Source organism: Salvia splendens, chromosome 8 (genome assembly GCF_004379255.2).
Source record: "Salvia splendens isolate huo1 chromosome 8, SspV2, whole genome shotgun sequence".
NCBI lineage: Eukaryota > Viridiplantae > Streptophyta > Magnoliopsida > Lamiales > Lamiaceae > Salvia > Salvia splendens.
The window spans coordinates 1,594,069-1,606,745 of record NC_056039.1 but is presented as its reverse complement, the minus strand read 5'-3'; the positions used below and the strand labels follow the sequence as shown (position 1 = coordinate 1,606,745).

General features: G+C 38.8%; 2 protein-coding genes across 2 annotated transcripts; one reads left to right on the top strand and one right to left on the bottom strand.

The window, feature by feature from the left end:
• Window positions 1-191: 191 nt before the first annotated feature.
• On the top strand, window positions 192-7,561 carry LOC121744776 (serine/threonine-protein phosphatase BSL3-like). Its single transcript, XM_042138412.1, has 21 exons — window positions 192-911; window positions 1,425-1,485; window positions 1,580-1,658; window positions 1,750-1,829; window positions 1,954-2,048; window positions 2,125-2,224; window positions 2,841-2,910; window positions 3,050-3,151; window positions 3,261-3,342; window positions 3,438-3,617; window positions 3,913-4,177; window positions 4,263-4,497; window positions 4,572-4,742; window positions 4,879-5,117; window positions 5,194-5,278; window positions 5,417-5,515; window positions 5,595-5,794; window positions 6,043-6,118; window positions 6,410-6,545; window positions 6,654-6,793; window positions 6,888-7,561. The coding sequence occupies exons 1-21, from the start codon at window positions 500-502 to the stop codon at window positions 6,975-6,977; spliced, it is 2,997 nt and encodes a 998-aa protein (XP_041994346.1). The 5' UTR covers window positions 192-499; the 3' UTR covers window positions 6,978-7,561.
• Window positions 7,562-8,803: 1,242 nt separating this feature from the next.
• LOC121746159 (protein FAF-like, chloroplastic) lies at window positions 8,804-10,342 on the bottom strand. The gene has a single exon (XM_042140067.1). It carries the CDS (start codon window positions 10,228-10,230, stop codon window positions 9,016-9,018), a length of 1,215 nt encoding a protein of 404 aa, XP_041996001.1. The 5' UTR covers window positions 10,231-10,342; the 3' UTR covers window positions 8,804-9,015.
• Window positions 10,343-12,677: the final 2,335 nt, after the last annotated feature.

Genomic DNA, 12,677 nt, shown 5'->3' with positions numbered 1-12,677 from the left:
AGGCCACGTCAGTTCGCTCGTCCGCACGCGCCTCACTGTCACGTCCCTTTCACGCAATCCCCAACATTTCACCTCCGTTAAAATGGGAACAGCCGTCACCTTTCCAAAATTCGAAGATTTCCTTTCCCAAATATTTACTGCGGTAATTAACGGAATCTTAAAAATCCTTAATTCAATCTCTCTGTAAAGAGCTAGATTTATTTGTAGAGAGAGAAAAACAGAAACCGTTGTGTTGGAGAGAGAGAGAAAGAGAGCGTGTTTGGATTAGGCGATTAGCCGTCCCGTTTGTTTTCCTCGTCACCTCTTCAAAGATAAAGCGACGAAATAAAGCGAAACTTTGAACAAAAAGGGGAATTCGTCGCTGTTTGTGTTTGTGAAAAGGTCTCTCAATCGATCGGAGCTAGGGCTTTCTCCAAAATGAAGATGCGAAATGCCCATTTTTGAGGATTCCAGCTCCGGTGCTATTGCGAAGCTTTGGAATTAGGGCTTTTTCGAATAAATGGACGTTGATTCCGCTATGGCCGGCGAGACCGATCGAGATCCGTCGCCGGACTCCGCCGCGGCCGCTAATTCGGTCGCGCTGCTGTCCGGCGAATCTCAATCCTCGTCGCCGCAGCTGCAGCAGGAGCACAGCAATATGAATAATAGTAATAGCGGTGGAGGAGGAGGGGCGGCGGTGGGCGGGCCACGCTGCGCGCCGATGTATACTGTGGTGAACGCGATAATTGAGAAGAAGGAGGATGGTCCAGGTCCGCGATGTGGCCACACGCTGACTGCGGTGCCGGCGGTTGGGGAGGAGGGGAGTCCTGGATACATTGGGCCGAGATTGATTCTATTTGGAGGGGCGACGGCGCTCGAAGGCAATTCAGCTGCATCGGGAACTCCTTCTTCTGCGGGAAGCGCAGGAATCCGTATGTTCTCATATATCTCTAGATACTTGTAATGCGTCAAAAGTTGATTTCTCCTCTCTTGATGATTTAGTCACCTTAAGTTGATTACAATAATGGTTTGAAGCATGGGAACTATATCTTGATTTTCTTGAGTAAATTTTTGGTATAGATTGAAATGAGAATGATTTTTGGTGCTATTTATATTGGAATTTGAAATTCTCAAAAGATTAGTTTACACTAACCTGCTTGGTGATTAAGAGGGTTCTTGTGGAGACTTATTTATCTTGTGCAGCTGCGATGAATTTTGTTAGAAGGTCTTAAGCATTTAGCTTGTAGAAGAATTTGGTAATTAAGATTTAAAACAAGTGTTCGATAGTATAAGGTGACATGGAGTCGTTGAAGGCAATTTATAACATTTTTATTCAGTGCTTAACTGCTTGTTTCTGTTAATGATAGATAGTCATACTGAAAATGGGAATTATATCACTAGCTGATCATATCACAGATTCTAATTTCGGAAACATGTTATTGCAGGGTTGGCTGGGGCTACTGCAGATGTGCATTGCTATGATGTATTGGCAAATAAGTGGTCATGGTAAGTTAAGATGATCTCTTTGTTCTGGTCTGGTTGTTGGTTCATTCAGTTTGCGCTTTTGTTGATGAAGCTGGGGACTTTTATATATTTTCAGTGTAACCCCGATTGGGGAACCACCCACACCTAGGGCGGCTCATGTTGCAACTGCTGTAGGCACCATGGTTGTTATTCAGGTTTGTTGACAGATGGAATTATCGCTATAGAAGTTACATATTTATCCTTCTAAGTTTGGATAAACTAAGTTGTGGCTCTTATCTGTCATAGGGTGGGATTGGTCCGGCTGGTTTATCGGCTGAAGATCTTCATGTTCTGGACCTTACACAGCAACGGCCAAGATGGCATAGGTAAGTTTTTATGTGAAATGCATCTTTGTATTGTTTGCTCCATAACATCTGGAGTGATCATGCTCTATACAACCCATTTACTTCATTGTATATAATCACTGAGCTAGCATCTGAATTTCATTAGGGTTGCGGTGCATGGTCCTTGCCCCGGCCCACGGTATGGGCATGTAATGGCTTTGGTGGGACAGCGGTATTTAATGGCAATTGGGGGAAATGATGGTTTGTCTTCTTAAATTATGTTTCCCTCTGTATATGTGATGCCTGTTGGTAAACAAATTGATCATTCTTTTTCTAGGGAAACGGCCTTTAGCTGATGTATGGGCATTGGACACTGCTGCAAAGCCATATGAATGGAGGAAACTAGAGCCGGAGGGTGAAGGTCCCCCTCCATGCATGTGAGTTTGTGCAACTTTCTTCATAATCTTATTATTTTTGGATGAGTCACTTCGGCCAAAAATATTTACTTTGTTCTCTTCAACTGAGAAAGCATAATTTATTTTGGAGTTCACTTTCCTATTCAATATTTGCAGAAATATTGGAACTCAGTTGAGTATTATGTAAATAACTTAGCAATAATGTAAGATGCTCAGCAATGAACATAAATTAGAGAAAGTATGAATTACCATAATCTAAAATAAATTTGATTTAATCGAATTATTGTATTTCTTATTTATGTAGTTGAATAATTAATAAGTACACAATTAAATTTATTTAAGAAAATAATATTGCTTTAAGTGTTTAAATCCTACCACCTCATTTTATAATTGGAGTACCTTATATTTTCTATCAAATTTTGGAATATTTTGTATTGAACTCTCAAAAGTATTTAATATTATTAAATAAATAGACAAAACATAAGGACTGAATTTTCTTGTCTTTGCGAAGCAAGGTATTAATAAGAAGAAATGGAAAGTATGACAAGATTAGAGTTGATGGGAAATTAGAGACTTTCATTTTGTTTATCAAATAAAGTTAAGATCTTAGGCTGTGCTAACATGGCCACCTGCCCAGGTATGCAACTGCAAGTGCACGATCCGATGGTCTTCTTCTGCTTTGTGGTGGAAGGGATGCAAATAGTGTTGTAAGTCTTTGTCATGCACAAAACTATAATGTTGATGTTTCTTCAATCCTTTGCATGTCATTCTCTTCAATAGTCATGGGTGCAACTTCCATCAACTCTCTCTGTTTGACTGATTTTCTTCAAATGACATAATACACAGCCACTAGCTAGTGCATACGGGCTTGCTAAGCACAGAGATGGTAGGTGGGAATGGGCCATTGCACCTGGTGTCTCACCGTCACCAAGGTATCAACATGCAGCGGTAAGTTATTTCTTCAGTATCCTCTCATTAATTGTTATCATAATTATTCGTTTAGTTGCAAAAATATAGACAGCTATGTGAAACATAATGGTTCATGCTACTTTTCCAGGTTTTTGTTAATGCACGTCTTCATGTTTCCGGAGGGGCACTTGGTGGTGGACGCATGGTGGAGGACTCCTCAAGTGTTGCCGGTACTCATTTGGTTATCTATTACACTACTATATATGTTTCCATATGTAACTGCATGTATATGATTTGTGATTATCTTGAATTTGTATTTGTGCAGTTTTGGATACTGCAGCTGGAGTTTGGTGTGATACAAAGTCTGTTGTCATAACTCCGAGAACAGGTCGATACAGTGCTGATGCTGCTGGAGGAGATGCAGCAGTTGAATTAACAAGGCGATGTAGGCATGCTGCCGCTGCTGTTGGTGACTTGATATTCATTTATGGTGGTCTACGTGGTGGTGAGACATGATACATTTAACTAATACTGTTGGAGTAATAATCTATTGGAGTATTGGTCCTAGGTTTAAATTTACAATGGTAATTTAAGATCTTAATCCATTTCTCTGGTGGCGTCACATATCCTGGTTTTTGAATTCTATATTGAGGCATATAGCTCATACTTCTCAAAAGAATAGGTTTTTATCACTTTTACCCATTATTTTGATGTTTTGTTGCATTGGAACAATCTCTGCTATCACCAGAGATATACCCAGTCACACAGGTTGTATTAACTATCGAAAAACAATGCTGTAGGGGTTCTTCTTGATGATTTGCTTGTCGCTGAAGATCTGGCTGCTGCTGAAACGACTAGTGCAGCTTCTCATGCCGCAGCTGCGGCTGCAGCATCCAATTTGCAGCAAGGGAGGCCACAAGGAAGATACGGATTTTATGATGATAGACCAAGGGTACCTCTTACTGATTCTGCCGCTGATGGTTCTGTTGTTGTTGGAAGTCCTGTTGCCACTCCTGTAAACGGTGATATCCATACAGATATAAGCACAGAGAATGCAATTTCTCGGTATATTTCTATTACCTTTGATCATGTTGTCTCGCTGATTGGTTTGCTATGCCAGTTGACTCAAGTTTTGTTTTTTTGTGCACAGACAATCAAGTAAAGGTGTCGACTATTTAGTTGAAGCTGCTGCAGCTGAAGCTGAGGCAATTAGTGCCACATTAAAAGCTGCTAAAGCTCGACAAGTAAATGGAGAAATTGAGCTGCCAGACCGAGATTGTGGGGCTGAGGCAACGCCGAGTGGAAAACAATCTACATTGATCAAACCCGACTCTGCTATGTCAATGAATTCTATCCCAGCTGGAGTTCGACTTCATCATCGTGCTGTCAGTGTCAAGACAAGATATAAAGTACATAACCACTGAGTTAAATGCTCTATTGACACTGAGTACATGTGCAGGTGGTTGTAGCTGCAGAGACCGGTGGTGCCTTAGGTGGTATGGTTAGACAGTTGTCAATTGATCAGTTTGAAAATGAAGGCAGACGGGTCAGCTATGGAACTCCAGAAAGTGCAACAGCAGCTAGGAAACTCTTAGATCGACAAATGTCAATTAACAGTGTACCTAAGAAGGTAATTCAGTAATAGAAATCATACAATCAAAAATTTTGGTTTAGCAAGTAGCTGACGTGGATACCTTGGGAAATATCAAGTTATGATGCTCCCCCCAATTTTCCAAAATTTTCATCACAGCCTGTCAATGTCTCAGGTTATTACTCATCTTTTGAAACCTCGCGGGTGGAAGCCTCCAGTTCGAAGACAATTTTTCTTGGACTGTAGTGAGATTGCTGATCTTTGTGATAGTGCTGAGAGAATTTTTGCGAGTGAACCAAGTGTGCTACTGCTTAAGGCTCCTATTAAGATATTTGGTGATTTGCACGGTCAATTTGGAGATCTTATGAGGCTTTTTGATGAATATGGATCTCCTTCTACTGCAGGAGACATTTCGTGAGTTTTCGAATCAACTTTTTTCCATTAAAGTTAGTCGCTATGACATTAAACTGACATGTGGAATGCTTGTCAGATATATTGATTATCTCTTCTTGGGAGACTATGTTGACCGTGGCCAGCATAGCTTGGAAACCATTACTCTTCTCCTTGCTTTGAAGGTATTTGCTTATCTTTAGTAATGTGTACTTTTTCTCCTATTTGTTTTGTAAAAACCATAATTTGCTGCCTCATTCTGAAATTATCTGGCCATGATTGATTATTGATTGTCTCAATTGTTCCCCTTAATGAATTTGCAGGTTGAGTATCAACATCAAGTACATCTAATCCGCGGCAATCATGAGGCTGCTGATATCAATGCTCTATTTGGCTTTCGGATTGAGTGCATTGAGCGTATGGTAAATACATAAATTTTCTAAATAACTTCATTGGCCTGTTATTTGGATGAAACGTACGACTTATACAGCTTCTGTATAGGGTGAGAGAGACGGAATATGGACATGGCATCGGATAAATAGATTGTTCAACTGGCTTCCTCTAGCTGCATTAATTGAGAAAAAGATTATCTGTATGCATGGTGGTATTGGGAGATCTATAAACCATGTCGAACAGATTGAGAGTATCCAACGGCCAATTCCTATGGAAGCAGGATCAATTGTTCTTATGGACTTATTGTGGTCAGTTCAAGTTGGTTTTTTTCCCATCGCTTTGGGAGCATTTACTTTAAGTGATAGGATAGATTGATAGACATAGGATTAAGTATTAGAAGGATATGATGATCAAACAGGCTCAAAATTATTCAATCCATCCAAGTAAATCGTGGATTAGCTCGGATTATTTTTATCAATCAATCCCTATCACACAAAGTAAACTCCCCCTTGTAGTTTCAATTGTTGTGATATTGATTTGAATCTTTTCCTTTTAGGTCCGATCCCACTGAAAATGACAGTGTAGAAGGGCTGCGGCCAAATGCAAGAGGTCCTGGATTAGTAACCTTCGGGGTTGGTTTCCTCTCATATTCTTCTTAATACGTATCTTTATATGATACAAAACCTTATGGGGCAACTTACATTTATACTTTGCGGGATATAGATATCGGTCATGGATTATGAAACACTAACTATAGCTATAGAACCATGCTTCTTTCACCTTGAATTGTTATGATTCAGGCTATCATTTTATTCACAAACATAGCTATATGGGATTTTGGCTTCGTAAATCATTATACTCGGAGAGGAGAATAATTTTTGCCTCCTATGCTTGTGCTTGATAATTTATTTAATCTGATGCAGCCTGATCGTGTCATGGAATTCTGTAACAACAATGACCTTCAGTTGATAGTCCGAGCGCATGAATGTGTAATGGACGGCTTTGAAAGATTTGCTCAGGGACACTTAATTACTCTTTTTTCTGCCACAAACTACTGTGGTATGTTCTAAATTTTTAGATTAATGATCCTTGGTTATTATTTCCAGTGTCATGTTATTGGTTTATCATTCGAAGGTTGACTGTAGTATGTAATTCTAATTTCTGCAGGTACGGCAAATAATGCTGGTGCTATCTTGGTTTTGGGTAGAGATTTAGTAGTTGTGCCTAAACTCATTCATCCGTTGCCGCCTGCGCTTTCATCTCCCGAAACATCTCCAGATCACCACACCGAAGACACGTGGATGCAGGTGCTACATTTGTCTCCATCCATACAATCAATCTCTTATCTTATCATGTGGCCGTGTTTCTCATCTTATGTCATTCATTTTGGATTCAATCCAGGAGCTCAATGCTAACCGGCCACCCACGCCTACTAGAGGCCGACCTCAAGTCAATAATAGTAATGATCGAGGCTCTCTTGCTTGGATTTAGATTATGGTCACAGATGATTTTCTACCATATCTTCCGGGCTTATGCTGACATCCGGGGCATTCCAGCCATTTGTACATAGCACGATACCACCTGGAGAATTACCTCTTGGTGGCTTCAAGGCCTTGAGATCCCGATATGTTTCATACAGTTGAGAAGCTCTCCGAGGTAGAGGCAACAAGTTCAAACGCGAAATGTGTATACTTTTGTGTTTCTGTACATGAGAAATCAGGTAGTCAGCATTGTCATTTCTTCGTTGGGTGGGCAGGTGCCGGCATTCATCGTTAGTTCTTACATTCCTCACTTCTTTTGTTTCTTAGTTTAGGTGTATCATTTTAATATTCTTCTATTTTAAGAGGGTTTGTATACGAGGTTGGTGAGATATTTTCATGTATAATAGAGAGAGAGAGAGAGAGGGTGTTGCCTTGTGTAATTTGTTTCTACTTTAGCTACAATTGTAATTTGTTTCTACTTTAGCTACAATTGTGTGATGATAATAGGTTTTTCTTTGCAATTGTGGTTTGGAATAACGATACAATTATGTCCCTTTTTCACAGATGCAGTTTAATTTATTGGGTTTTCGTGTATTGATAGGCATTCAAAAATACGAGATGAAATATTCTCTGTTATTGTGATATTCAATTTCTCTGTTTTGTTTTACAAACTCTATTTCCAATTTTTTTAGTGCTTGATTTATTACCATTTGATTGCAATCTTCAGTATCTTGGATGAGTAGTGGCATATTTATGGCTTTCTTTAATTTAGTAGCGTCATAATTTGAAATTTTGGGTGATACTACTAAATTATGCTTTTTATAAGCTTTTAAAATATTCGATAAGCTCTAAATTAAGCTTAGCTAAGTGGGCACTTCCTCTTTCTCATGAATTTAGTCTTTTCTTTATTCTCTAAAATTGTTGTACATATTCCTAATTGGAAGTATATAATAATTTTATAAATCAGATATAATTTCTTAGTATGTGTCGGAGAAATCATGAACTTAATTTGATAGCACTTATATGTAACAATAGAATTGTAGCTTGATTTTAATCTTCTTCTCCTCCTCATATTAGCCGACCTAAAAATAACAGAAATTGTCTACTCATTTACTAAAATAATGGAATCTTGGATTATTAAATGGGGAATATGGCAAATTTCTGTCCCACTAAAGGCTACTCCAACGTACAAAGCATATTTCATGTAATAATTCGTTTGTGCTAGAGCTGAATGTCCATCCATCTATAGCTGCCTCACTAGTGTTGATAAAACACAATCCAAAAGGACAAGAACATATCTATAATGCTGATCACTTTGTCTCCAACTTCAAACCACCAAATTCTGACAAACCGAATAGTTTACGCTCAGTCCCATAAGTGTTGAAATCGAAATATAAAATTTTTAACTTCCAATTGTCTATATACGTTTATTTTGTAATGTTGAAAAATAAATAAAAATATGCATATTTTAATGTAACATGTAGATTTGAACATTGCCAAAAGTAGACCTTTTTTAAATGCATGAGACCATTGCAAAAAAAGTGAAACTTCATGATTTAATATCCCGATTTCAAATATTATAGAATTAACCATAATTTAATCAAATTTTGTGATTTAAATAACAACATACTAACTAACTTCATTATTTTGTTATAGAACTTCAGAATTATTTTATCACCATTTCAAATGTTACAGAACTAGCCAAAATTTAATCAAATTTTGTGATTTCAAACGAACTGGCCAAAAGTGAATCCATTAAGACACTTAATTTTATTTCATTGTTTTGATCAAACATAATAACTAAGTAAATGACACAAACCAAAATTGAAACTCATATGATGGAAAAAAAGAGCAAGTTTTTTTTTGCTCAATCCCATTTAGCTTATTTCTGGCTCCACAAATCTCTTGGGAACAACAGGGGCAGTGGGAAGAGGAAGATCAACAATATTAACCAGTTAAAAATTAAAATCAACATTTTTCCTCATTTTTTTTTCAATTCTTGAGGTGAATTAAAAATTATTATTTTCCTTCAACAATTATAGTAATAATCAAGAAGTTGCTATGCAATATGGCTCCCAAATAAGAGACCTCCTCCCCTCTTTGCATCCCCTCATATACACCTCCAAATCTTGATCCATCTTCTTGCTGCTCATCATGAACCCCGGCTTGCTCCGCCAGAAATACTCGTACGCGTTGAGCGATGACGCCGAAACCGCGGGCGGTGGGGTAGGCGGCCGAGGCGAGAGCGACTGCCGCGCCGCCTCGGTCGGGAAAACGTCGGCGACTTTTCCGACGTCGGTAAATCGTCGGTAAGGGCCAACCGTCTCTGTTCCGTCAGTAAATCCGTCGATAAATCCCGGGTTTTTTGTAGTGGCCCCACATCTATTAGGGTTGATGTTATTATTCCCTACTGACATAAGCTTCCTCATTGATTTATGCACACTTATCATTCCAGTTGGCATGGATAGATTCTGTTCCACCACCAAAGATTCCTCTTTTCCAACACCCTTTTCCCTCTGTGCCTCCTCCGGCGGCGGCGCCCCCGAGTCCTCCGCCGGAGCATGATTCTTTAAGGTGAGGAGGAGGCGGCCGTCTTCGCGGTTGGCGTGGAAGTAGTTTCTTGGAGCGACCGATACAGCTTCGAGAACCAGCCTCCCGTTCTCGCGGCGAGAGTGCATTTGCACGGAGGCGCCACCGTCGATGGAGGGCAGCGGAGGAGGGAAAGTCCGCGGCGGCGGAGACTTCTTGAACTTGACAACTACATTCAAATTTTCATCAGCAACTACTTGTTGTTCTCTTCTCTTGATCAACTCCTCTTCATCTCCGAGCTCGGGGTCGGAGAAGCAATCCGATCCGGTCTCGGAGCCGAGGCTCTCGGTGCAGACCTCGAGGCTCTTCTCGCTCATGCTCTTGCTCCGCTTCACCATGGGATGAACATACGGCGGCAGCACCACGGAATCATCGCTCTTCTGAGTGAGAATTTGGCCCCAAACTCCGGTTTTTGGGGGCGGATTGTTGGCCTTGTCAGCTTGGATTGATCTCCACACTTCATCCTGATTTGGGGATTGGTTGAATTCTTCATCCTTCTTGATGGAGAAGAAGCCGTTTTGATTGAGCCATTTCTTGGAGGACATGTCGGCGGAGAGAGTGCGGCGGATTGAGGCTGCTTTGGCGGCGGTGTGGGAATCGGCGGCGAGGATGGTGACGATGCCCTGGTCGAGGTCGTCGGAGGGAATGTGGTTGGAGGTTCTTCTGAGAGGCATATCGTCGAACACAATCAACGCAGACTGATTAAATCTGCTGGAGATGTGTGGGATTGAGAAGGGAGGACTAATGGTGATGGGTTGAATGCAAATGGAAGGGGAGAGAATGGAGCGCTATTTGTAGGAGCGCAGCGCAGCGCAAAATGCAGAATCGAATGGATTCATCGGGCCCCACGCCCTACGTCACCATCTCTCTCTCACTCTCTTATTAAATTAAGTCTTTCAATTTCATTAGTATTTTCCATTCTATGTTAGGAAAATATGGACTTTCTTGTTTTAGAATTTGCTTTTAACGATTATAGTTTTTTATTATGATTTTAATATCACAAACAATGTAATTGATGTGATGAATAAATTAAGATTTTATTTGTATATAATTTATAAAATTGATGGGGTCAATTCAATGACAATTTTAAAATTTGTTATTTTGAAATTTTAACGTTTTTTTTTGTTCCAAGTCTATTTTTTTCGAATTTATTTTTTTTTAGTTTTTCCTTCTTGGATTATCTTTAATTTTTAATTTGTAATGTTGGGTATGGTTTTGTTTCATTTCTTGTTTCGATAAAGTTATAAAATTAAGATAAAATAAATTATTGAAATAAGGAAACAATGATTGAATCTCATACTCATTGGGATAATAGGTGGACGGTGTTATATGGCTTCATGCTAAAATGGAGCTTTTAACCTTTTTAATGCGAAGAAGATTCTTTATTTTATTAAAATTACAAGGCAAATTTTGTTGTTTCCTCACATATTTTAAGCAAGAATCTTCACCCCAAACTGGTGTGGCAGATGCATAACATGATTTTGAAGAAGCTGGGTCGGATTCAGCCGGTGGAAATAGTTTTTTGTACAATGAAGTGAACGAACAACTAAGGGGACTTTTTCTTATTTTTAGTAAAAATTTAAATGCTTGAAAATTGTCGACTGGGCTATTTAGGGTTAAGGTGTGTTATTGTTGTCGTCATTGCAGCAAAAAAAGAGATTCCGTCGCCTTGGCGGCCCCCACACTCTGGCCCGACATCATATGAGGGAGTTAAATCAGGGTACGCAGTAGCCCGTTAAGGGGGGGGGTCTAACCCACTGGCTACCAGAAGTCCATCTCCCAAGACCTCACACTTGTGCCTGAGAGATGGAAGCAACTACACGACAGTAGTGGGATTCGAACTCAGGCTCATTGCAGCAAGATATGCCCCTCCGTTGCCGACTGTGCTGCCCCTGTGGGCTATTATTGTTGTCGTCATTGTTATCCTTGTTCTTGCTTATGTCGCTATCAGAGCCTTCTTCAATGGCTTGTTTGAGGAGATTATGATTTATGTTGTATGTGCGCTATTTAGATATGTTATGTGCTACAATATCAATAAGTACGTTTGTTAAAGGAGACATGCGAGCCTGATATTGTCATGTGTTTTCGTTGTTTGTTAGTTGGTTATTGTCTTTTGTTAACTTATGTGTTGTTCTTTTTTTGGTATACCATGTTGATTTTATCCTATCTAAATTATCGTAATTCTTGGTAGACTATGTCGGCCAAATTCTCGACTTTGAGCATTTTTACCCTCCTTGAAAAACGGGAATGAATTTTGGTACATTTCCAATGGATGATTAAGACCGATAATGAAAAGGTGAGTTGATGAACTCGTGAATGATAGATTATGAGTTCGAATTCCACCAATAAATAGCAAAGTCAACAGACATAAGTATGATTCACAAGAAAACTAAAGGTCTACATGATTGATGGGCTAATGTCCTATGAAAGGTCTGTATGGCATGAATCAATGAACTCCTAAACTATCCATTACGAGTACGAATTCCATTTATACATTTTTAGGTTAAGGAATTTAGGGATTTCAAGTAGATATTTATGAAAAAAAAAAAAAGAGACAAGATAAGATTAACATGAGAAGAATATTATGAGGTAGAGCAATTTACAATTAGGTAAAGCACATAAAAGAGTGGATGATTGGATGAAAATGGCTTAAGAAGGAAGCAAAGGAATAACTTTGAAAGAGCCACCACCATTGGGCGGCCATAAATTCATTAATTAAATTTTTTAAATAAAAAAGAATCACCACACATTTGTAACTATTTTATTCATTTATATACTACATATACTATGGGAATCACATATGTACATATATATGTATACAAGTAATAATGCCTGTGATTTTTTACGAAATATTAATATTTTATTGTGATCAATACAAAATTTCCAGTCTCCAATCAGATCAAAGATCTGCATCTTTTTGTGTAGGTTCAAAATTCTATTTCTTGTATATTAATTTGATATATGTATAGGGATCTCGATTTGTCTGAGCATGAGATAATTAATTCACGAAACACTAATCCATCACTGAGTAAATGACTTTAATTATTAACAGAATTTCTGGTTAAATTATTTAATTGAGATTCATAAAATTGATTAATCAAATTCATATTATTAGACTCAT